This window comes from Gymnoscopelus microlampas (genome assembly GCF_963454915.1).
Source record: "Gymnoscopelus microlampas genome assembly, chromosome: 21".
NCBI classification, from domain to species: Eukaryota; Metazoa; Chordata; class Actinopteri; order Myctophiformes; family Myctophidae; genus Gymnoscopelus; species Gymnoscopelus microlampas.
In genome coordinates, this window is record NC_139958.1 from 1,461,623 (window position 1) to 1,488,316 (window position 26,694).

General features: G+C 42.6%; 1 protein-coding gene across 2 annotated transcripts; it reads left to right on the forward strand.

Annotated features, from left to right (window-relative positions):
- The first annotated feature begins 620 nt into the window (after nt 1–620).
- LOC311037124 (uncharacterized protein) lies at nt 621–23,613 on the forward strand. Of its 2 annotated transcripts, XM_084046215.1 has the most exons (9): nt 621–721; nt 6,284–6,560; nt 7,280–7,306; nt 7,401–7,469; nt 9,762–9,827; nt 10,174–10,242; nt 16,740–16,781; nt 16,842–16,919; nt 22,487–23,613. In XM_084046215.1, exons 2-9 carry the CDS (start codon nt 6,293–6,295, stop codon nt 23,035–23,037), a joined length of 1,170 nt encoding a protein of 389 aa, XP_083902341.1. In that variant the 5' UTR covers nt 621–721; nt 6,284–6,292; the 3' UTR covers nt 23,038–23,613. The 2 variants fall into 2 exon arrangements, with proteins under 2 accessions (XP_083902341.1, XP_083902340.1); XM_084046214.1 differs by having other exon boundaries at nt 16,740–16,919.
- The last annotated feature ends 3,081 nt before the right edge of the window (nt 23,614–26,694 follow it).

Genomic DNA, 26,694 nt, shown 5'->3' on the forward strand with positions numbered 1-26,694 from the left:
TTGCCTGCCTGTCTGCCTGTCTGTCTTCCTTCCTCTGGTATGTGTAAATATCTCCACACAGCAGACATGTTGGCGGTGAGCCAGCCGGCCAGCCAGGCATGCATGCACACTATGCTTGTCACTGCGTTTTGATTTCATCATCACAACATCCTCCTTCTGTGAGATTCTTTTGACCCAAAATGTTTTTCTTTGCCTTTTCGGACAAATATTTTCGGTGGCCGAGTTTTGGGTGCATCCAAAACTTTGAGAGATGTTTTACCGTACAATGTAAGTCAATGAGGAGTGTATTTAGAATGATCCATTTATTAATTAATACAATTAATCAATGGAGCAATTATGTTTGATTTCTTATCCACCTTTGAAGTTACATCATGGCAAGGTAACTACACAACCCAAACCTCTACCACAGTGGTCTTGCCCGTTAAGCAGGATCCTATAGTCAGGTGAGGTGAGTTAGGCTCTTAATCTTCTACATTCTTTTCTACTGATGAAGCATCAGGTTGATGTGTTTAGGAATCCAGTATAACAACATGTGTCTCTGTCTCTCCTCCCAGATCATCACCTTATAGAAACCTGATTATTATCTGGTATCGGTTAACACCTGACGCTGTGCAACACATTCAACATTAACACTGCTACAGACGACGTTCATACTGACGCTGTGCAACACGTTCAACACTTCTACAGACGAGGACGGTGGACTCATCAGGACGTGTGACCGGTAAGGGCTGAAGCCACAAACCAAACACATGTGATGGTAAAAAAAGAAGGGAAAGACCAATTAAAAGGTCTTTGTTGTATTGGCCAATGCAGAGACAAGAACGCCTTGCCCTGACTAAACGTTTAGTCACCATGATGAAGGCTGTCTGCTGCGTAGGTGCACTATATATATATATATATATATATATATATATATATATATATATATATATATATATATATATATATATATTAGGCCCGTAACGATACAGTAACTGCATCGATGTAGAGGGTAGCACGGGTCCAAAAGATGGGAACCGAAACGGACCCGTGGATAATTGGACCGGTCCGAACGGAACCGAGAAAACATTCTAAATTACTGGACCCGTTCCGAAACACACCGAGGATAATTCAAATGTATTAGACCCGGTCTGACCGGGTCTCAGACCCGTACTGGACCCGGAGCTCATTTATAGCTAAAATCACGGTGGTATTCAGATTAACCATGTGTGTCAGTCAGCTCCTGCTCCCCCCCCGCCCCAACAGAGTAATCACAGACGAACTGCGTCGTGTGCATTCTGCTCTGTGTTGCAGACAGACAGACAGACAGACAGAGAACATTTCGCCGACTTTATACCGTCTGTCCCCGCAGATTATGTCCATAAACATGCTCCACACAGACGACGTTCCAACTTGCATCTTCCCGGTGGCTTTTGTTTGCATTTCACCTGCCAAAAAGCCTCCATGGTGTTACTACGCAGAAGACTCGCCCCAAAACACACTCGCCCCCATTTTCTTGTATTTGTTTTACTGAGGATAAGGTTAGAAATAAGTTTAGGGTTAGGCATAGTTTTGCTGAGGTTAAGTTTAGGAAAAAGGTTAGGTTTTGGCACCGTTTTAATGAGATTACGTTTAGGATTAAGGTTAGGTTTAGGCATAGTTTTACTGAGGTTACGTTTAAGAATAGCAGGTGAATACCGCCCCGGGGCGACTGTGTTTTGGGGCGAGTGTTTTGGTATTCTTTAACAGCAGTGCAGTGCTCCTGAGATTGGCTGCGGCGATATGGATTTGGGAGCATAATTACAACACATTGGTCTCATTTTAAAACCTAAGGTTAAAGAGATTAATATAATAATAATAATAATACAAAGCTGGTCGTCGGGTAGATCAGGGGTCCACACGGGTCCATCCAATTCAAATGATCTGACCCGTGCTCGAGGGACATGTCAATATTTTGGCCCCGAAATCGGGGTTCGGGTCTTCGGTTCCGGGTGGACCCGTAATACCCTCTACATCGATGCATTTTTTTTTTACGATCTACTGTATCGTTTTATCAAACAGAAAATCATCCTTTAATGCCATCATATCGATCTAAAATCTGTTTGCAATGTAAATAATCGATTGTATTGTCTCTGTATTTAGTTCGAGACATGTTAATATTTGTCATATCTTTCCACTCAAACAGAGAGCGTCTCCTTTCAAACCCCAATGGTTCTAATCAGCCCCCCGCCCACAGGAGTGGCCCAATTCTCTCACAACTTGCTACAAAAATCCCTCATGAAAAACTATATAATCTCCTACCTTTCATTTTCAACCTTCACATGTGTCTCCTTCTCTAATAATCAAAAAGTGCTATATATTTCATCTCGCAATTTACTTCCGGATGGTTCGTTTTGCACTTTTTTAGCCACATCGGTCACGGGAAAGAAATAAGCGCTGCCGTGGTCTATGGAAACGAGCCCAAAAGTGCACCCAAATAAGCCCAAAATCGCTTATACAAACAGTCAGACCTGGCAACGCAGCCTACGCCAATCATGCGTGAGAGATCTACAAGCTATGGGGCAGAGACGCCACCGTATCTTAGCAACAACTACAGCGCTCACTCTCATTGGTCGTGTCACGCTAAGAGCAGTCTCCAGACAATGGCATCGCAGACAGCTTGCTGTCACTGCTGTAGCCATGACAATGATGACAGTCAGTCCCAGCGACGACGGACAGGGCGCTGTGATAGCTGCCATGTCGCTAACGCTAACGTGGTTGTCATGCCTGCAGCGGCTGTGCAATCACTTTGTCAACAATGCACGTTCGTGTGGTGAATGCCAATATTGCTGCTCAGTTAGTCCATTGTAGATGGTGTATGTTTGTGTGTGTCTTCTGGAGAAATATGTAGCTCCACAGCAACTACAGTAACTAACGTAATGGCAGGACCGCCCCTAACGCATGTTAGGCTGCATTATGGTCATGTAGTAATTTCAGATAATTTCGCTCCGATTACAGCAGTGCTTATCAACCCTTTCACGCCGCCCCCCCCCCCCCCCCCCCCCCCCCCAAATAAACGTAATTGATCTGGGGACCCCCCCCCCCATTCTGTTTGACTCCGTTCCACAAGTACATATTGTGAAAATAGCCGATCTACAAGCTCAAAACGCCTCACGTTGAGAGGCTTTGTAAGCTTGTAGATCGGCTATTTTCTACATGATTGCCTCTTTCTTACATTCTTTGACAATGTGGCCCATGTTTTCATAGTATAGTTTGTTGACTACTTTTGTTGCAGAAATGCTCATTTCCTTTACTTTCCTTTTTTTATTGTCTCCGCCAGGCCGAAAGGCATGGCGCAAGACTATGTTTCACCCCCTGTCCGTCCGTCTGTGATAGCTAATCTCTCACATCGTTGACTTGATCGCAGCAAAATAACAGCCCGATGAGTCAGTGAGAGCTGGATAAACGAGGTAAAATGTGTCAAAAGGAGTCTGTACGGCTGTCGATAAATGAACACATGACGTCGGTGGGAGAGGAGATATTGTGTCTTTTGGACAAACAGCAGCGTCGTGCTGATGTTTGTTGTGTGAAGCAGCTTAATGTCAGAGTGTTTGTGTTGGAGCGCCTCAGTGCGGCTGCAGAGTTCATGTGCAACCTCTTCCAGAGAGAGACAGAGACAATAGAAACTCTGCTGGGGAAAAAAAACACTGCTGGGCATTGACTTTCATATGGACATTGATCTACACACTGCAGGTATATCTGCTACACACACAACATCAAACTACACACTGCAGGTATGATGCAGCGTTTGCATTACAGCCAGCATGCCAGCGTAGTTCCCATATGGTTTCAAGGTGGGCTAAACCATATGGACCCCATGTCAGCAATGTCAGCGGCATCCACTTCAGTCCCAACTGCGATGCCCATGCAGGCTATAAGTAGCTTCTACCTGGCCCTTAGGTGGGCCCCAACTACCCATGTTTATGTGGGACCAAGGCGGGTCCTACCTGGGTTTGCCCATGCAGGCTTTAACTGGGTTCTACCTGGGCCCTAGGTGTACCCTAACCAACCACAGTGCAGTGCCCATCGCTCCAATTGTTGTGACGTCAGGGCTCTCAATACTGCACATTGGTGGAGGAGGGGGGGCCGCAGGGCGCCCGCACACATCGCTGAACCAATGGTAGCCCACGGATGTTTCCTCTGGGGATTTACAATCTGCCCCTCTATGCCACATATCATCCGCACTACAGGGTCTTCACTGACCGAGCCACGGCCCCACTGACCCTCATGACGCTACGCCACTTATATGAGTTGCCAAGTGGCCGCGGGCGCTACGTGGGCGTGGCCGCGGGCTAGACGCGAGCCCCCGCGTAGCGGGGGCGAGCTTCTAGTTTTTACAATTAGAATGTGATCATTGATCGTTGATATTATTCTCTCATTCCTGGGTTTATACTTGGTTTTGCGCCGTGACGAGCACAGACAATAGCTGATCTACAAACTCACAACGCACGGCACTACAACGAGATTTGAGCTTGCAGATCAGATATGACGTCATTACTCAGGTGACGGCACGCTCAGCTGAGAGACACGAGGCTCTTAGGCTAGTAGGCTGGGTGCACGCCCACGCATGCTGTGCACAAAACAAACAGAGAGAGGACGAGAGACAAAGTTTACAATGGCAGAAAGTTCCAGCAGTAAAGTGACAGACAGAACGGTAAACAGTAAAGTGACAGACAGAACGGTGGACAGAGACATATTCAAGCCGAAGTTGAAGTCGAAAGTGTGGATACATTTTGAAAAAAAGGGAGACACACACACTTGATAAATCACTCGCCTTTTGCATTGCAAAGCTGAACTTAATACAACGGCAACAAAGTATCAATACTGCAATGTAGAAATACTCTGTTACAAGTAAATGTCCGGAATTCAAAATTTACTTGAGTAAAAGTACAAAAGTATTGGTATCAAAATGTTCTCAAAAGTATGCAGAATGTCCCAGAAAGTTTTCAAATCTACAAGCTCATTGTGAGCTTGTAGATCTGCTATTTTCAAATGGCTGAAATGTATACAGGGTGGCTAGTGTATGTTTTATAATAATAATCTAAATCTACAAAGTAACTAGTAACTAAAGTTTTCAAATCATTGTAGTGAAGTAAAAGTACAGTATTTGCCTCTAAGATGTGGTGAAGTAGAAGTAAGTACAAAGTTATCAAGAAAATAAATTAAATTAAATACTTGAGTAAAAGTGTGTTAAGTAGGCTACAGTACAGAGTAAATCTACTTAGTTACTTTACACCACTGTGAAGCTGGAGCTACGGCAGGGACAAAGGCTGGCAGCGTTCCAGAACAATTTGCATCATGTCAACCCTCCAGCCATGTTTCATACAAGAGCCTCCAGTGAAGTGGTCTTGTTATGGCATGTTATTATTGTGAGACCCACATAATTCCAGGCTCAAACTATTAGTATCACCACCACCACCAATAATAATGATATAAGAGCATCTATCTGCTCATACAAACAATGTTCACTGGAGCAGTGGAACCTCTGCTGTGTTGTGGAGCATTTACTATCAAGGTATAGATAGGCCTACATTATACTGTTCTATGTCTATATTACATACATTACATTATCATTTTAAAATAGTTCAACTAGCTGATCTACAGGACACGTTGTGAACTTGTAGATCGGCTATTTGAACTATTTTTAAATGTATTCAAAATAGTAAAAAATGGCAAAAAAAAGTTTAGGGATAAGAGGTAAGGCAAGATAGGGCCCTTTGTGTGGATGTAAGCAAATACATTGAGCCTGTCAGAAATGGCCAATATGATGTCTTACTGGTTTTGTTTTCATGGAACATATTGTAGTGGTAGATCTGGACTTAAACATTGGAATAAAAAGTGCTCATGGGCTTGAAAAGGTTACCGTTGATATAGGCCATTTTGTGGTGCCACAGATCAAAGGCCCTTTTCCCCCCCATTGCGATTTCTGCCTGGAAAGCCTGGAACAGGATCCTGGTGAATCATGACCATAAAACATTTGATTCTGTTCAAAATATTACACAATCTGTCAATATATATATTTTTGAAAATAGCAGATCTACAATTTTGCAACGCATCACATGGCGACGCGTTGTGAGCTTTAGATCGTCTATTTTCAAATATCCGATGCATATAGGTTGATGTGCTCATGTGGCCATTCATTCATTCACATTCATTAATGTGTACTCCTTGATGTACAGAACTTCAACTACAGCATGTGTTTAGTCCCTTCACATCCAAAGCATTAAGAGAATGAAGCTGACATGTTGACATCATGTGTTTGTAGGAATCCACCATGGAGACACTTAAGGATCGTATCGTGAAGGCTCTGGATGATCTGCTTGATAAGGAGTTCAAGAGGTTCAAGTGGCTTCTGCAACAGCATGGCAATGTTGAAGGTCTCCAGCCGCTGACAAAGAGCGTTCTGCAGAATGCTGAGAACGAGGAGATCGTCGACCAGATCGTGCAGAATTATCCCGGAAAAGAAAATCTGCTCATGGCAACTCTCATGAGGAAGGTCAACAGGTTTGATCTAATGGGGAGGTTTGAAAACACACCTACAGGTATGTGAAGAGAGGTTCGATAAGTTACTGTGGTAACACTTGCTACTTATCCCATGTCTATAATACATTTAGTCACCCTTCTCTGTCCTTAGTTCAGGGTTGATTGCAAGTGTGGTATAGTGTCAAAAACATAAAGGATAAAGTGTGGGGAAAAGACTTGCACTCCACAAAAAGTTTAAGGAAAACTCTGTAGAGACTAATAAAATATACTGTTTGTATGTTTATTTTACATGCTCAATAAAGTGCTCCAAGTGTAAAGTGCAGCAATCGTTTCGGTCATGTGACCATCATTATCATCATCAGTGCTAGATAATAGATTATTATTTAAAGAAGTCATAACAGACATTCTGTATTATATGTTATATGTTTTTATGGTTAAAAACTATGAAAAATATTACAGAAAATAATATCAACGATGATGTTTTAAACTGGGATCAGACTACATGTATTATAACAATGATTGTAAATCATTATGAAATGACTGTTTTACAACCATGAGAACTAACATGTGATGCATAGGATGTGTTATTAAAATGTCTACCAGTGCCTAGTAATTATTGTAGTATTATAATACTTGACTATAATGTGTAGAGAGTTTCAATACAACATTATTACAATAAATACAAGATAAGGATATAGAGAGGATATGATTCTCTGACTGTCTGTGTGGTTCATCTAAACTTACATTATGTTCTTTCTGTATGTTCTGACTGAAAAAGGTGCCACCACTGAAAACACACTTCTTGGTGAGACATTGATTATTAAAAATATAAAAAAAAGTCTACAGTTTACTTGTTCTGTTAATGATTCATCAAAATGTATAAATATCTGTCATTGCAGCTCAGCAGATGCGTGATCTGAAGGCTGACTTTGAGAAACTAAACACTGCATCATCAAACCAACAGACAGGTGAGTAAGATGAAATGTGTTTTAATCCATGTGTCAGACGTTATCTGATGAATAGTTGTCTTTTAGAGAGTAGATATACCCAGGGCAGGGCCACTTCTAAGCACATGCACATCACACACTGTGGGTAAGGCACCATGGGCGCTATTCCAGGTTGAAGTTGATTAAGCCACTAATTACTGATTTAGGACTAGGCAAGAGGCGTTCCCCCGCAAACTATGGTATTCTGTGGCACCCCCCTCACCTGCCAAACACCTGAGCTACCCCTTACATTATGCATAGGTGTGGTTTGGGCGTTACAATGATAAAACCAATCACCGTGCCAGAAGCCATTGCCTTTAAGAGAAGACTGCGCTAACCGTCATCCCCGATCCAATATATGCTCTCCTATCTCCCTGTCTGCACTGTTACCTGGTCTGATTATTATAAGCCACATTGGGCTTGTTTTCCTTCTTTTTTTTTTTATTAATTCAAATACTATTATTCAAATACATTTTTATATTCATTTGTAGCCTATTGTGTTCACAATAAGCAACTTGTCATATTAGTCAGATCCGGAATAGTATATGAACGCCATTTAAAATATTTATACTATTGGTAGCCTACACACCGGCTGCTCCCAAATAATTAATTACATCATGTTGCCACAACGCTCCTACAGGCACCCATGGACCTCCAGCTGGTCGACCACAGGGCTGGGCGGTGGTACACAGACATACAGTAGCACATGGGTATAATAAATTGGACAGTTTTAGGAAAGGTCTATATGTACTCACGTTGGCTGTTATTGTTCTATTTTCCACTATTCTAATGGATTCTAGGTGTGTGTAAACATCTCTGAATTAGCTCCATAGTTTCCTCTGAAGTGACGCAGTTAACTTATCCATATTGTCCCCGTTCTCTTTCATCATCCACATTTGTTCAATAATCCTGAACAGAGCTACACTTTAAGTTTACATCAATCATAGCCTCTCAAACCCAGACACATTGCTGCGATGCGTTTGTGCGTCGCCTACCTACCCAAAATAACAGACATACAAGCTATCAACGCGCTGCGGAGGATATAGCAACAACACGTCCACGGGCACGCCTCCACGCGCAAATAACGGTGTCGGCATAATGGGGGACGGGTAGAGCAGGTGCTAGAATAACATATTAGGGCAGGGCAGCTCCATTTTCCGTATTTAACAGGTTTAGGGTAGGGTTTAGGCTGGGGGAGCTGGTTGTGAATAGCGCGGCATGGGCCATATTTTCGCCGGTGCCTTACCCATTATCCCTAAACTACTTTGCCATGTTTTACAATTTTTAAAAACATTTTCAAATAGTTAAACTAGCCGTTCTACATCGACGCGTTGTGAGCTTGTAGATTGGCTATTTTAACTATGTGAAAATGTTTTTAAAAATAGTAAAAAATGGCAAAGAAGTTTAGGGATAGTGGGTAAGGCACCGGCGAAAACAGGGCCCATGTTCCCACAGGGGAACCAAAATGAGCCAATAATCATAATAATCATAAATGATATGCATAAAATGAGATGAAGCAAAACTACAGTAGGCACAATTATATCATGATATAAGCTATACATATTTAATTTAAATAGTGAATGAATTCTAGCGCACCATAGAACAACAAGGGTCAGGACCATACTAAAACTAGAGACTAGAGCAGGAGGTTTGGGCCGGTGCAGGGCTCTATTCTCTGGGCTTGCTGGGAAGGATATTTTATATATCTACCAGTAGGAGGGGCTGTTGAACAAGACACTTAATGACCAAAGACATACAGTACTGATAGATGTTATCTCATTAATCTCACATTAAAAAAAGACTTTATCATTGCAAAGGCTCAAGTGACATCAACAGGAATGTGTTTACAGAGACAGAACAAAACATTGATGTATCCAAACTTTGTAGATTCATTGTAGATTCAATTGTACAGGTTTGAGTCCAGCCCTCAGCAACGTGTCGAAGTGTCCCTGAGCAAGACACTGAACCTCTGCTCCTGAGGCGCTGCCCCCATAGAGCCCTCTGCTCCTGATAGTTAGTATGGTTAAATGTATTAATATCACCCACTGTTCCTGATACTTTGGATGGTTAAACCTCATTGTATTGTGTATGAAAATATACAAATACCAAAAATGAGTCTGGACTATATTATATTATTACATTAGATATGATTCTTGGTTCATCTAAACACATGTCTGTCTTGGTGAGAAACTGATTATAAAAAAAATATCTTGTTTACAGTTACACTTGTTCTGTTGATGGTTCATCAAAATGTATAAATATCTGTCATTGCAGCTCAGCAGATACGTGATCTGAACGCTGAATTAGAGAGACTAAAGACAGCACCAAACCCACAGACAGGTGAGTAAGATTAAATGTTTTTAATCCATGTGTTAGACACTAGTTCTCTGAAGGCAACAGACTCACCCGTTGTGATGGGAAGCATGTCCTCAACAACATATCTAGTAATCAATCTGTTTAGTTGAGTCTGGATGACATGCTGTGGCGATTAAAAAAAAACGTTTTTTGGCTGTTTAGATGGAGTAGCTCCATCTGAGTCACTGCCGCTGGTAGAGACAATGAGGTCTTTGGTGACTTATAGCCCCATGTACTTTTCTTGGTGCTTGTTACGACCTTATATGGTCTAAAGGCTATAAAGGGGTAACATCAATGGTTCATCAAAATGTACAAATATCTGTCATTGCAGCTCAGCAGATACTTGATCTGAAGGCTGAAGTAGAGAAACTAAAGACTGCATTATCAAACCAACAGACAGGTGAGTAAGATGAAATGTTTCTTTATCCATGTGTCAGACATTAGTAATCTGATGAATAGTTGTCTTTTAGAGAGTAGATATACCCAGGGCCACCACTAAGCACATGCACATCACACTGTGGGTAAGGCACCATGTTCCCAAAGGGGAACCAAAATGAGCCAATAGTCATAATAATCATAAATGATTGAATATTGTTAAGATATTGTGCAGTAGGCAATATAGGCACATATACATACATATCTTGTCACATCTTGCACCCATGTTTTGTTTGTTTTCATTTATTGTTTTGGCACTGTTTTCTGTACGTCACAACGGCAGCCGGCCACTGGAGGTACGGCTATATAAGTGAACGTCATCACGCCGAGACAGGAGGAGGAAGTGTTTGAAGAGCGTGGCGGCTCGGGTGTTTGGAGTTGCGGGTTGGGAGTTAGTAACGTTCAGTATACAGTACATACGGAGGCCACCTCTCACTTACGGATTTAGAAGATAAGCGACGGATGGATAGCGCTGTCCTACTGTGCCTTGTAGTTTCTAAAGGAAGTGAGAAGAGTGGAGCTTCGCGTACGAGAAGGAGTTACTGACGGTCCCACCGTAGTGATGTCCCGTGTCGGTGTGGTACAGAGACTAATTCATATATAAAGAGCACAAAAACCCTACGGGGAAGAAAAAGAAGAAAACCGTAAATACCATAAAAAGAACGTGGGTTATTATCCCCGCACCTGAACAGTGAAAGATCCAGCATCTCGCTTCGGCTGTGAGGGCCAACGCCAGAGCTGGCCGTAGCCAGTAGGTGAGTGGAGCTGGGGGGTTGTTGACGTGGGGGGAACAGTGCCATATTGTTTTAGTTTGCCATCTACACACACGACCACACGCACATACACACACCTTTTAGGTCAGGGTAGCTCCTATCTATGGTGTTTAGCGAGCCGGTAGGAATAGCCCGTGACAAATGGGGGCTCGTCTTTACTGAACCGTTTATTTGGGTAATTTGTTTGTTGTATAATTAGTAGCCGAGGAGTTAAGCAGTAAAAGTAAACATGGGTGATGAATTTACGCCCGAGACGTTTTTAGAAAAGATTCGCAGGCTTAGCGAGTGGTATGAGCTAAAAAAAGAGGATTTGCGCCGAGTGGCCGAGCATTTAGAAGTGGCATTAACGCCTGAGATGAAGAAGGGAGAAATGGTGGAGATCTTGGTGCAACGGGTGGGGGGAGAGCCGCTTGATAACGCCACTCGACAGCATTTGTCATCAGTGGAGTTACAACGAGTAACGCTTGAGCAAGTGAGAGTCAAGGAAAGGGGGGAAACGGAGCGGGAGCTTGCTCGTATTGCACTAGAAAAAGAAAAACTGAGAATCCAATTGGAAATTAAGAAATTGGAGCACGGGGTGGGTAAAAGTGAGAAACCATTTGAGGTGGGGCGTAATATATGCCTCGTGCCCAAGTTTTGTGAGAAAGAAGTTGATGTATTTTTTTTGTCATTTGAAAAAGTGGCAAACAGGTTAAAGTGGCCTTCACAATATTGGTCGGTGCTAGCACAAAGTGCATTGACAGGAAGAGCTCAAGAGGTGTATGCAGCTCTAGATGAAGAAAAGTCGGCTGACTATCAGATAGTAAAAAAAATTGTATTGGGTGCTTATGAATTGGTACCTGAATCCTATCGCCAGAGATTTCGGGGCTTGCAGAGGAAAGTGGGGGAGTCCCATTTGGAATTTGCCAGACAGAAGGAAATTGCATTTGATAGGTGGTGTCGGGCCCGAAATGTGAATCAGGATTATAGTCAACTTAGGCAGCTTATCCTAACAGAGGAGTTTAAAAATAGCATTGCCCCAGGAATAAAAACTCATTTGGAAGATCATAAAGTGGAAGACTTACAAAAGGCAGCCATGTTAGCAGATGAGTATGAATTATCGCACAGGACAAACTTTGGTAGTAGTAAAAATACTAGTTATCACGAAGTACAGGAGGATTTTGGAGTATCAAATAACAGAGAATCCAGGGTAGGGATGAAGGTGAGGAATGACAGGCCATGGGTACCCTCAGCAATGCCATCTGGGCCAACATGTCATTACTGTCGTAAAAAGGGACATATAAAGGCAGAATGTTGGAAATTGCAAAATGATGTGGGAAGAGAAGGTGGAGTAAAACCAGTGGGGGTGGTGTCGATGGGCCCTGAAGTCAGAGGAGAGGAGAGAAAAGGAGAGAACCCTGGAGATGTACAAAGAGTTTATTTCAGAGGATCAGTCATGGTCGATGGGAAAGAGAGTCCTGTTGTAGTGTTGCGAGACACGGGAGCTAGTCAATCTCTGTTAGTAGAAAATGTTGGGGAGAATGATAGAACATTTCTAAAGACGTATGCTCTCATTAAGGGGGTTGGAGGGGAGTTCATATCTGTTCCGATTCACCAAATAACATTAAGGTCTAAGGTGGTGAGTGGGCTGGTGTCCGTGGGGCTGGTCACCAGTTTGCCGGTACCAGGGGTGAATTTTATTTTGGGTAATGACCTAGCCGGGGACAAGGTATATGCAGACCCTGAGATTACTGCCACTCCAGCTTTGTCAAGGGAGACTGAGGGGTTACAAGACGAATTCCCAGGAATATTTCCCGCTTGTGTAGTGACGCGAGCACAGGCTCGATTGGAGAGTGAGGCAAAAAGGGAAGACGAGGTAGGCGAGGCTCAGACTCCTCAGAGTAGTTTGGCCAATGGTTTTTTTTCAAATGTCGAGGGCTCGATTAAGACATTTACTCATAATGATTTGGTGAGTGCCCAGCAGGAGGACCCAGATATTGTGAAACTGTGTGAGAGTGCGATACCACAGGAGGAAATGGGGAACGAAGCAGAGGGATTTTATTTGAACAATGAGGTACTTATGAGGAAATGGAGGTCTAGGGAGTGTCCTGCTAACCAGGAGTGGAAGGTAGTGTATCAGGTGGTGCTCCCACCCTGTTATCGAGAGGACATTCTTAAATTGGCTCATGAGGTTCCAACAGCAGGGCATTTAGGAATAAGGAAAACGCAAGCCAAAGTTCAACAGCATTTTTATTGGCCAAAAATGCATAAGGATATAGTCCATTTTTGTAAATCATGTCATGCCTGTCAGGTGGGGGGAAAACCAAACCAGGTTATTCCCAGGGCACCACTGATTCCGATACCTGCTTTTGAGGAGCCTTTTACTCGGGTGTTGATAGACTGTGTAGGGCCCCTGCCTAAAACGAAAAGGGGGCATCAGTATTTGCTCACAATAATGGATGTGGCTACGAGGTATCCGGAGGGAATTCCCCTGAGAGATATCAAGGCAAAGACAGTGTTAGATGCACTAATAAAGTTTTTCACACAGTATGGGCTGGCCAGAGAGGTGCAATCTGATCAGGGATCCAATTTTATGTCAGGAGTGTTTCAAGAAGTAATGTACCAACTAGGTATAAAACAGTTAAGTCATCCATATATCACCCACAGTCTCAGGGGGCCCTTGAGAGGCATCATCAGACGTTGAAAACAATGATTAGAACGTACTGTGTGGAGGACCCAGGTGACTGGGACAGAGGGATCCCCTTTCTGCTATTTGCAGCCAGGGATGCAGTGAATGAGTCAACAGGCTTTAGTCCGTTTGAACTGGTTTTTGGACATGAAGTAAGGGGACCGTTAAAGTTGGTGAAGGAGAAGTTTCTGGGGCAGGAGACAGAGGTGAACATCTTAGATTATGTAGCAGAGTTTAAGGCCAGACTGAGAGCAGCCTGTGGAATTGCTAGAGAACATTTGAAGGGGGCCCAAGAGAAAATGAAGGATACGTATGACCAAAACGTGCAGGCGCGTAGTTTCAAGGTGGGAGACAGTGTGTTGGTACTGTTGCCTATTAGGGGAGACCCCCTACATGCTCGTTTTAGTGGACCCTATCTGATTGGGGAGAAGATAAATGATGTTAATTATGTCATTAATACCTCGGATAGGCGTAAGAAGAAAAGATTGTGTCACATAAATATGTTGAAGTTGTATCATGGTCGGGGGGAGAGGCCAGTAGTAGCTATTAACATAGAAAAGAGTGAGACAGAAGAAGATAGTGGGGCAGAGAGTTTGGAGCCAGTGGGAATACGCTTGGTAAATAGTGAGGTGATGGCCAAGTGGGGTCAGGTGGTGGAACATCTAGAGCCAGAGCAGGGGGTTGAGGTGCATGCTCTGATCCAAAAGTTTCCTGCTGTGTTTACAGATACTCCGGGGTTAACCTCTGGGCTTAAACATGATATAGAGGTAGGGGATGCGTTGCCTATCAAACAGCATCCCTATAGGTTAAACCCAGGGAAAATGGCTGCAGTTAGGGAAGAAATAAAGTACATGCTAGAGCATGATATTATTGAACCTAGCAGTAGTGATTGGAGCTCTCCTATTGTACTCGTTCCTAAATCAGATGGGAGTATCAGGATGTGTGTGGATTTTCGCAAAGTGAATGCAGTGAGTAAAGCGGATTCATATCCTATTCCCCGGATTGAAGACTGCATTGATAGGATAGGGTCAGCTAAGTATGTGTCGAAATTCGACTTGTTGAAAGGGTATTGGCAGGTGCCTTTGTCGGAACGTGCAAAGGAGATTTCAGCATTTGTGACTCCAGATGGCCTTTATCAATTTAGGGTTCTTCCGTTTGGCTTGAGAAATGCACCAGCATGTTTTCAGCGCCTGATGAGCCAAGTCACCAGAGGGTTGATGAACTGTGTGACCTACATTGATGACGTGGTGTTGTACCATGACACTTGGGAAGAACATGTAGCTCAGATAGAAGAATTCTTTGCACGGCTGGCCGAGGCAAAACTAGTGATTAATTTAGCAAAAAGTGAGATCGGCAAGGCCCAAGTGACATATTTGGGGCATGTAGTAGGACGTGGCCAGGTCTGCCCTCGTGCTGCTAAAGTACAGGCAATTACTGATCTTCCAGTACCTCAGACAAAGAAACAGTTGATGAGGGTACTAGGAATGTGTGGATTCTATAGAAAGTTTGTGCGAAATTTTGCAGCAATTACAGAACCTCTTACAAATCTATTGAAGAAGACTGTGAGATATACTTGGAATGAGCAGTGTCAGAGAGCATTCGAGCAAGTGAAGGCCATTTTAACTTGTCAGCCTGTGTTAACGGCACCTGATTTCGGGAAACCATTTAAGTTGGCGGTAGATGCATGCGATGTGGGAATCGGAGGGGTGCTCATGCAGGAAGATAGCAGTGGTATTGATATGCCAGTGGCCTACTATTCAAAGAAGTTGAATCGTCACCAGAAGCTCTATTCAACCATAGAGAAGGAAGGGTTGGCCCTGGTGTTAGGTTTGCAGCATTTTGAAATTTATGTGACCAATGGCTGTGGGGAGGTTGTGGTCTATAACCCTCATAACCCTCTGGTTTTTATTGAGAAGTTTAAGACCAAGAACCAGAGGCTTTTCCGATGGGGTCTGGTCCTACAGCAATACAATCTGTGTATACAGCACGTAGCAGGGAAGGATAACGTCATTGCTGACACACTGTCTAGGGCAGCGGGGTGAGAGGTTAGGTGTAGAGGAGAATAGGATTTAGTGTAGTTGCAGGGTAAAGAAAAAAAAACGTTTTTTTTTTCTTTTCTTTATGGGGGGAGATGTTAAGATATTGTGCAGTAGGCAATATAGGCACATATACATACATATCTTGTCACATCTTGCACCCATGTTTTGTTTGTTTTCATTTATTGTTTTGGCACTGTTTTCTGTACGTCACAACGGCAGCCGGCCACTGGAGGTACGGCTATATAAGTGAACGTCATCACGCCGGGACAGGAGGAGGAAGTGTTTGAAGAGCGTGGCGGCTCGGGTGTTTGGAGTTGCGGGTTGGGAGTTAGTAACGTTCGGTATACAGTACATACGGAGGCCACCTCTCACTTACGGATTTAGAAGATAAGCGACGGATGGATAGCGCTGTCCTACTGTGCCTTGTAGTTTCTAAAGGAAGTGAGAAGAGTGGAGCTTCGCGTACGAGAAGGAGTTACTGACGGTCCCACCGTAGTGATGTCCCGTGTCGGTGTGGTACAGAGACTAATTCATATATAAAGAGCACAAAAACCCTACGGGGAAGAAAAAGAAGAAAACCGTAAATACCATAAAAAGAACGTGGGTTATTATCCCCGCACCTGAACAGTGAAAGATCCAGCATCTCGCTTCGGCTGTGAGGGCCAACGCCAGAGCTGGCCATAGCCAGTAGGTGAGTGGAGCTGGGGGGTTGTTGACGTGGGGGGAACAGTGCCATATTGTTTTAGTTTGCCATCTACACACACGACCACACGCACATACACACACCTTTTAGGTCAGGGTAGCTCCTATCTATGGTGTTTAGCGAGCCGGTAGGAATAGCCCGTGACAATATTTTAAATGAGATGAAGCACAACTACAATAGGCACAATTATATCATGATATATTGTAGATTAAAATGTAACCTCAGTTAAGGTAATTCTTAAGTCATGTTAATGATTTCTTGTGTCTACTTTGTCTCCAGTCGATGCATCACGTCCAGCAGTGTCTCCTGTCGAAGTTTCAGGTCCAGCAGTGTCTCCTGTCGAAGTTTCAGGTCCAACAGTGGCTCCTGTCGAAGTTTCAGGTCCAATAGTGGCTCCTGTCGAAGCTTCAGGTCCAGCAGTGGCTCCTGGAAGCACAAACAGAGAGGACTTTTTAAAACGTTAGTACATGGTGTGCGTGCGTGCGTGCGTGCGTGCACGGGTTTGTGTATGTGTGGTGGTTTAGTGTCTCCTAGTGTCTTCCCGCCGGGGACGCTGTGGGCACTGGGGGCGTGTTTTCTCCTCCGCGTCATTAGCGCCCATACCCTAGGTGGGGTTGGCGAAAGGGCCTACTCTGTGTGGAGTTTGCATGTTCTCCCCGTGTCTCCTAGGGTAGTTAATACCCTCACAAAAAAAACGTGCAGTAATCCTGGTCGCTGTACCGCCTCCCCCATGACAGTCGGGGCGCCTGATGGAGGGGAAAAGAACTGGTTGGAATAACGTGTTCCTTCCACGCGCTACGTCCAACAGGGGAAACTCCCCCCTGTCAGGTGATAAGAAGCTCAGTTGGCTCTCATGCATTGAAGGAGGCATGTGCTCGGCTCTGGGCTCCCTAGGTTGGCAGGGGGAGTGTAGCGCCCAGGATCACTTGGATAATTGTCACCGGGTGAAAAAGTGTTACAAAATCGTGGGATCTTTTTTTTTTTTTTAAACAAACAAAACAATATTCAAAGGTGGGGTATTCCCATTCCATTTCCCATGTGCATGTCATATCATGAGCTTTGACTGTGATATAGCTCAACTAGAATATAGTGACCCGAGGAATACGCCTGGAGGAATACCGTCGGAGGCCGTACGACGTGCGATTCGAATTCAGTGCCGATCGGATCCTGCGTTCGTGATACGTGGCATTTTGATTTTAAGAAATAGGCCCCTCCCACTAAAGAAATAGGCCCCTCCCACAATTGTAGCGGGCCAATAACATCGTCATGTCACTCCTGAGATCACTTGCATTTCATTTTAAGAGGACTGATCCGCCCAAAAATCATGTTTTTGCATCAAACGGTTAAGTTTTGCGCATTTGTGGTGCCCCCTATGGATCAAAGTGGACACCCTTGACATGTGATTCAAATTTGGGATTGACTGGACGTTTCGTTCGTGATTTTTGGCATTATTTGTAAAATATTACTGACGAACGGTATGGACTATCAAAATTCCGCTTGTTCATCGCATGGGTCCAGAGATTATGTGTACCGATTATTTATTTTTTTGGACAAAATTTTTAGGAGAAGGTGCAAAAAGTTTTTTTTTTTTTTAAAAGAAAGAAAAAACAAGGAATCCAGGGGATTTTTTTAAATTCTACGACATAAGGTCCAAGAGTTATAGGCCAAAGGGTAAAGTGGGCTGTTATAGCGCCACCATGAGGCCGACTGGTGTAATTCTTTTTAAAATAATTTTGCACTGGACTATGAACCTACCCTCCCAAGTGTTGTAGCTGTAGCCCTTACGGTTTCCGAGAGAAAAAATATTTTTTTCAAGTTTTTTTTCCCCATTAAAGTTAATGGGGAAATTGAATGCACTTATAAATCAATATCAATTAAACTATACAACCAATCTCTTATCTCAATGGATGCACAAGATTCCCGGTGAAGCCGGTCAATTTGACATATGGCACGTGTGTGGGAAAAAAAAACTGTGGGAGGAGTAACGCGGCAAAATAAAGTTTATCTAGAGAATAATAATAAAGTCGGAAGAGTACTATAGTTTGGTTGCCCTGTTTGGGAAAACAATCCCCAAAGAATGCTATCGGTTGGGTAGCTTGTCAATCAAGAGCGGGGGCGGGGAATGAATGCTATTGGTTGTGTAGGTTGTCAATCAAATCATCCCGCCCCTCCTGGAGCATAGCCTACTTTATCTTCAATTTTAGAATAAATGGGACATAATTTAGCAAAACACATATCATGATGATTGAAAGGAGACTTTAAACTAGTGACTGGAAGCATATAGTATTTATGACCATTTATATTAAGGTAAGAAAATCTAGTCTAAAGTTCGTCAAAAACCCATCCGCTTACAATGAGAGAATATTCCTTCTGACACCTGCAGGGTAAAACAGCGCCAAACAGACCATTCATATGAACTGTCTCTCTTCCATATCGGCCTCATTGTAAATATGTCAGGCTGGTCCCTTGGGGGAACCACACTAATTAGCGTGTGAATTCCACCTATCTGTGGTTATTGAGATGCACTTTGCTCTTTGATGCTGTGTCACTTTAGCTTTTTTCCAGAGCTATACAGAGCGGTTTAATGAAGTCTGATTTGACTTGGCTGTGTATAGTGTTTACTTGCACCGAAAACTACAAGCTCACAACATGTTGTGAGCTTGTAGATCAGCTATTTTCGGTGAGACACTGGCAGGGCTGGCCCTAGGCAATTTTCTCAGCCGTTTAGTCATTAGTTGTTAAATAATTATCAATCATTGAGAGTCACTACAAAGGAGAGGGATAGAATAATTAGCAGTGACAGTTTAAGTCACACCTATGTAATACAACTACAGTATTTAATATGAGTACAGCAGAGTTAATATAACACTATGTAATACAACTACAGTATTTAATATGAGTACAACAGAGTTAACACAACACTATGTAATACAACTACAGTATTTAATATGAGTACAACAGAGTTAACACAACACTATGTAATACAACTACAGTATTTAATATGAGTACAGCAGAGTTAATATAACACTATGTAATACAACTACAGTATTTAATATGAGTACAACAGAGTTAACACAACACTATGTAATACAACTACAGTATTTAATATGAGTACAACAGAGTTAACACAACACTATGTAATATAACTACAGTATTTAATATGAGTACAACAGAGTTAACAAAGACAAAGAGTAAATGATGCAGCATGTTCCCCGGTTCCTCTAAGATGTACACAACACAGTGCATGTATTTTAAACTTTACAGTCAGTCACTTACTATGAACTCCTGCACAAGGTGTCCAGGATCCTCATTAAGGAAGATTCAGAGTCCTTTAATTAGGAGATCCCTCCTCACATCAATGTCCTCCTGAAAGATGAGACAGAAGAACAGAACAGACACTTAAACTCATATACATGTTGTTGCTGTAAGGCAGAAACCTTGCATCTCTATATTTAATGTCTGTCAGAGTATTTTCATAAATTAATGACCTAATGCTCTATTTTATACTTCATCATGACAGTGTCACACGTTATAACTCACAGTGTGATACATCAGGTTGTGAGCTTGTAGATCTGCTGTTACAATTTAAAAATAAATGTGATTTTTTTAAAGATGTTCACACATATAATAACATGCTAAATAAGATGGGCAGATTTAAAATGATTGTGGATTATATTTACAATAACTATTTTTTTGATTGAATAACTTGATTAGCAGTTTGCAAAGAAAGCACATAAAGTACAGTTCAATACAAGGTCAGCTAAGAGGATTTAAAACTCAAGAAAGCCTATGGCTTGTACAAAGAACTTGTACATCTGCTATTTTTGAAAATGTTTGATAAAATGTTGAAAGTGTGAGAACTAGTGATTTATAAGTTATTTGTAGAATCGGCCTCAGGTCTTAAAGGAGTAGTTCACCCCCCCAAAAAAAACATATTTTCTATCAATTACCCACATCATGAAGCCTTGAATTCATGGGGATTTGTTTAGTTTTTGTTACATTACTGAGATAATAGTTTGATGACCGGCGGTCTCTCCAGTAGGAGACTCAAAGAGTCTGCTTTGAGTCTCCTACCGGATACATTAGCATCTTTACGCCAGTAGGGTTAGGGTTCATCAAATCATTGTCTCAGGAATGTGACAAAAACAAAACCATCTCCATGAATTCAAGGCTTCATGGTGTGGGTATAATGGATAGATAATACGTTTTTCATCAAATTAGTCATGTTTTGGGTGAACTATCCCTTTAATGGGTTAATGTTGGATTCATGTTAAAGTGTATTTTCACACATTTAACCCTTTAAACCCTCAATACCTAGTAAACTTGACTGTTTGCTCTGTGCTTGGTCTGCTCTTCTTTCCCTCTACACCAAACCTTTTCGCCAAAAATAGCAGATCTACAAGCTCACAACGCCTCTCAGCACGAGGCGTTGTGAGCTTGTAGATCTGCTGTTTTCAACAAACGTTCCACCAGAATAGAGATGCTGGAGTTCAAGTGGTTCATGTACATGAAATAAAAACCTATCACACACAGATTTAGCGCCCCCCCTGTAGTACCTCTGAGGACCCCTAGGGGTCCCTGACCCCCTGTAGTAACTCTGAGGACCCCTAGGGGTCCGGGACCCCCTGTAGTAACTCTGAGGACCCCCTAGGGGTCCCGGACCCCCTGTAGTAACTCTGAGGACCCCTAGGGGTCCCGGACCCCCTGTTGAAGACCCTTAATTTAAACTGTAAACTCAAACAGATGAATGAGGTTTTAACCTCTTAAGCTCTGTATATACTCTGTATGATGAATAGTGAAAACAGCAGATCTACAAGCTCACATATCATCATGACACCACACGGTGTGAGCTTGTAGATCTGCTAACTTTCAAATGTTTTATATTCTTGAAATTAATAATAAAAATAATAATATTTATTATTATTATTATTTGAAAATGTTTAAATGTATTTTTGAGTTAAAACATCATCTATATCTGCACCACTTATTGTGAAACCACTGAAAACACACATGAGGAGTTTTTAAATGATTTATAGTTTTAATGTGTGAACATGTTGGTGTATAATAACATGTCCAGAATAAGTGTTTAACCCATTAAGACTGGGAACGCATCTGTGTCATAATCACTTTGGCTATTCAAAAATAGCAGATCTACAAGCTCATAGCGCGGCACCGAGTGCCGCGCTATGAGCTTGTAGATCTGCTATTTTTGAAAAATCGTGAAACTTTGTGAAACTCAAATGTTTTCTTCTGTGGGATTCTACAAATGTCTTCTAAATCCTAACATATTTTTGGGTTTAAAAAACGTATGTTGCTGGTAATGTCAGTGGTTCTACACTTTTTCATATCAGGACCACAAAATTATATGTATTTAGCCGCGGACCCCCATCTGAAAATGTGTTGTTCCAGGGACCCCCCAGAAGCAAAGATTTGAGTTAAAAAATGATATATATTGTAGATCTGCTATTTTCAAACATTTTAGTACTTTTACTTTTGGTACTTTAAGTACATTTTGATGCCAATACATTTGTACTTTTACTCAAGTAAATTTTGAATTCTGGACTTTTACTTGTAACATAGTATTTCTATATTTAAGTAAAGAATTTGAGTACTTTTTCCACCACTGAAACCCTCTATAGTCTATACTATAGCTGACCGGGGTTCCTCAGGGCTCTGCTCCTTTTCTCTCTCTACACCAAATCTCTTCGCCGAAAATAGCAGATCTACAAGCTCACACCATGTCACGTTGTTGTCAGCTTGTAGATCAGCATTTTCATGATTTAAAAAAAATAGCAGATCTACAAGCTCACGACGTGCCGCGTTGTTGACAGCTTGTAGATCAGCATTTTCATGATTTTAAAAAAAACAGCAGATCTACAAGCTCGCAGCGCGGCACTCGGTGCCGCGCTGCAAGCTTGTAGATCTGCTGTTTTTTGAATAGCCCAAAGACATCTTAAATATGACACAGAGGCGTTCCCGGTCTTGAATGGGTTAATTATATTTCATCATGTGTTTTTTCCTCACAGATTCCTCTGCTCTGTCATTGGACCCAAACACAGTGAATGAGAACCTCATCCTGTCAGAAGACTACAGGAAGGTGACTTATACAGAACAACACCAACCATATGCTGATCATCCACAGAGATTTACCTACTGGCCTAATGTGTTGAGTAGAGAGAGTCTGTCTGATCCTTTTTACTTTGAAGTTGAATGGAGTGGAGAGTATGTTTGTATAGCAGTCAGTTATAAAGACATCAACAGGAAGGAGGGGGTGCTATCAGACTTTGGAGACACTGACATGTCCTGGGGGTTAGGGTGCGATGGTTCTGTTGGTGATGAATGCTACGTGTTCTCTCACAACAGCATTGATACTGATCTGTCAGGACCTGTTCCCTCCACAGGGAGGAACAGGGTGGGTGTGTTTGTAAACCAGACAGAAGGCTTGCTGTATTTCTTCCATTTAGATGGAGACGACGACATGTCCCTCATTCATACAGTAAGAACCTCCTTCACCAGACCTCTCTATGCAGGGATATGGGCTTATAAAGCTACTGCAGAGGTGTGTGAGATCTGGTAAACATGACACGTAATGTATAACCTCTTAAACCCTCTATAGCTGACCGGGGTTCCTCAGGGCTCTGCTCCTTTTTTCCCTCTACACCAAAACTCTGTCGAAAATAGCAGATCTACAAGCTCACGACGCGTCACGTCGTCGTCGGCTGGTAGATCAGCTGCTTTGACGGCGGATGTTCTCCCACAGGGACGCTCTCTCTCTCTCTCTCTCTGTCTCTCTCTCTCTCTCTCTCTCTCTCTCTCTCTCTCTGTCTCTCTCTCTCTCTCTCTCTCTCTCTCTCTCTCTCTCTCTCTCTCTCACACTCACTCACTCACTCACTCACTCACTCACTCACTCACTCACTCTCCCTTTCTCTCTCTCTCTCTCTCTCTCTCTCTGTCTCTCTCTCACACTCACTCACTCACTCAATCACTCACTCACTCTCCCTTTCTCTCTCTCTCTCTCTCTCTCTCTCTGTCTCTCTCTCACACTCACTCACTCAATCACTCACTCACTCTCCCTTTCTCTCTCTCTCTCTCTCTCTCTCTCTCTCTCTCTCTCTCTCTCTCTCTCTCTCTCTCTCTCTCTCTCTCTCTCACACACACTCACTCACTCACTCACTCACTCACTCACTCTCCCTTTCTCTCTCTCTCTCTCTCTCTCTCTCTCTGTCTCTCTCTCACACTCACTCACTCAATCACTCACTCACTCTCCCTCTCCCTTTCTCTCTCCTCTCTCTCTCTCTCTCTCTCTCTCTCTCTCTCTCTCTCTCTCACACACACACACACACACACACACACACACACACACACACACACACACACACACACACACACACACACACACACACACACACACACTCACTCACTCACTCACTCACTCACTCACTCACTCACTCACTCACTCACTCACTCACTCACTCACTCACTCACTCACTCACTCACTCACACTCTCTCTCTCTCTCTCTCTCTCTCTCTCTCTCTCTCTCTCTCTCTCTCTCTCTCTCTCTCTCTCTCTCTGTGTAAACAAAAAAAACACTGATTTACACAACACTGATGACTGAGTCTGTCAAACGATAGTCTATGAAGTTATCTATGAGATCTGATGTTTAATCTGTAACACCATGTTGTTCATTCCTTTGTGTTTTTATCAGGTTTTCACTTCATGTTTTCACTTTAGTTTTTATTCGTTTTTAAAGCAGGTTTAGTTCTGATTTAGTTTCTATCAGTTTAAAGGGCAAGACCACTGTGGTAGAGGTTTGGGTTGTGTATTTACCTCGCCATGATGTAACTCCAAAGGTGGGCAAGAAATAAAAAATATTGCTCCATTGATTAGAAATTGATAATTCAAAATATGCTCCTCGTTGACTTACATTGTAAGGTAAAACAGCTCTCAAAGTCACTCTTTTAGCACAAAAACGAACGCAAACAAAGTTGATTCAGACAATATAGAACATCACCAAACCCAGTACTGTTTTTTTTTTAAATAAAAATGTCAACTTCCTGTTGATTTTGCCATTTTTAATAAGTAGAAAACCCGGACTGGATCGGCGGATCCGGATCCAGATCTTCAAATAGTAAAATCAACAGGAAGTTGACATTTTTATTAAAAAACAAACACTGGGTTTGGTGATGCTCTATACTACACAACCTAAACCTCTACCACAGTGGTCTTACCCTTTAAGTTTTTAATTGTAATGTATTGGTTGTCAGAGACGATAATCTTGGTGAATGAGACCCAGTGTGTTTTAATGTTTGCTCTATTATATTATGTTATAATTACCTGATCAAATGTTTTATCTAAATCAATCTGTCTATAACCTACTGATCAGCTGATGTGAATTACTGATCAAATGATGATTCTTTATGTGTTACTGTACTTCTGTGCTGTTTACTTTTTCTCTAATAAAGTATTTCAACAATCAATCAATCCCTTCTTGCATAAACCATGAGAATAAAGGTCATAATAATAACATGTTATAGTTTATAAAATCATAAACACATTTAAAATCATATTTGTAGAATAAGATCGTTGGTCTGTAGGAATGCACTAAGAGCATACTCAAATATGTAACCGGTGTAGTCTTTATCTCTGCGTTGTGTAATGGACTAGACGGACCCAGAACTGTCTTTGGAGACAATCTCCATTTATTCTGACAAGAAATAACATACAACACGTCTCCAGTTAGTTTGGTTTGTAGTGCAAGAACTCCTCTCTCGTTCCAACACGGAAATACACAAGCTTCAATATGAAATTGATAATATAATGCAACATACCTGACAAGAAATAACATACAACACGTCTCCAGTTAGTTTGGTTTGTAGTGCAAGAACTCCTCTCTAAACAAAGCCAAACAAACACTGTATAAATCGTTTGCAAGTACAATTCACATTTTGTTATACAGAGAAAACAACAAAAGACACCCACCTCGTTCCAACACGGAAATACACAAGGAAGAGGTGGAGGTGTGGCAAGGCATTTATACAGGGGACAGAAGGAGGAGACTAAATGAGCTGTGACCACTGTATTCTTATACACATGAACCATGGAGAATTAAGTCAGGTAGAAGCACTTATTTGTATCACATTTTGTGTAATTATATAACACTTATTGACACTGTTACATTCACCCCCTCAGAATTATACAAAATGCGTAACCCACACCACAAACGACACAGGCCCAGAAAAAAACAAAACCACAATAAAGTGAAATGACTCAGCTATAGCAGCTACCCATGGGAAGGTTAAGAGAAAAGAGATCCGCCTGGCTCCTAGCGAAATCACACAATACTCCATAGACAACATGAGGTGCCTTATACACCACACATATCCAGGCCATAGTCGAAGTGGGCACACATTTAAAAAAAACAGATCAAACGTCTTTTTTTTTTTTTTTTTTTTACACATGAAACCTGGTAACAAAATCACACATGAACATCAACATCAAATATTGCTTCAAGTTGAGTCATAGACTCAATCAAACGACATACAGGCCTGATAACCCTACCAAACCGTGAGGTGAGTTGGGAACCTGCGTCTTGTCCCTGAGGTAAATCAAAACAGGCAGGGAAGGGGGCACACACAGGAGAGAGGCCCGGCATAGGGGAGGGGCCTGGCATCAAGGTATGTGTTACAGGGGGGGCATTCGCCCCAGGGGAGAGATCTAGCCCAGGAGAGACATGTGGGTCAGGGGAGGGACAAGAGGGAGCATAAGCCCCAGGCAAGTCATTCGGAGCCAGGGAGGATGTTGTGGATGGAGGATATAGGCTGACAGTGTCAGAGCCCCCATCAGTGGAGGACTGCTCACGGACCCATGACTCTGTACGGTCATCACGATCACTGTCACAGGAGAGAGAATCAGACAGAGAGGGTGTAATGGTCGCTGCTGCTGTATCCACATCACACCCCTCAGACCCATGTGGGTCAGTCACAGGAGAAACATCAAACACACTGGCGGCAGGCTGAGAGATTGTGGCTGGATCACCAGCTAAGGAGTCATCCAGGGGCAGGAAGTTGACCGGCAGCAACAGATTGCGATGGACCACTCGCTCATGCCCCTCCAGGTTTCTGATCCGGTGAATGTGGAGAGCAGGCTTTGAGGCAACGACGGTGTAGACAACGGGGTCCCACTTATCAGAAAGCTTCCGTTTCCCCTTCGTGCCCTTGTTTGCCACCAACACCC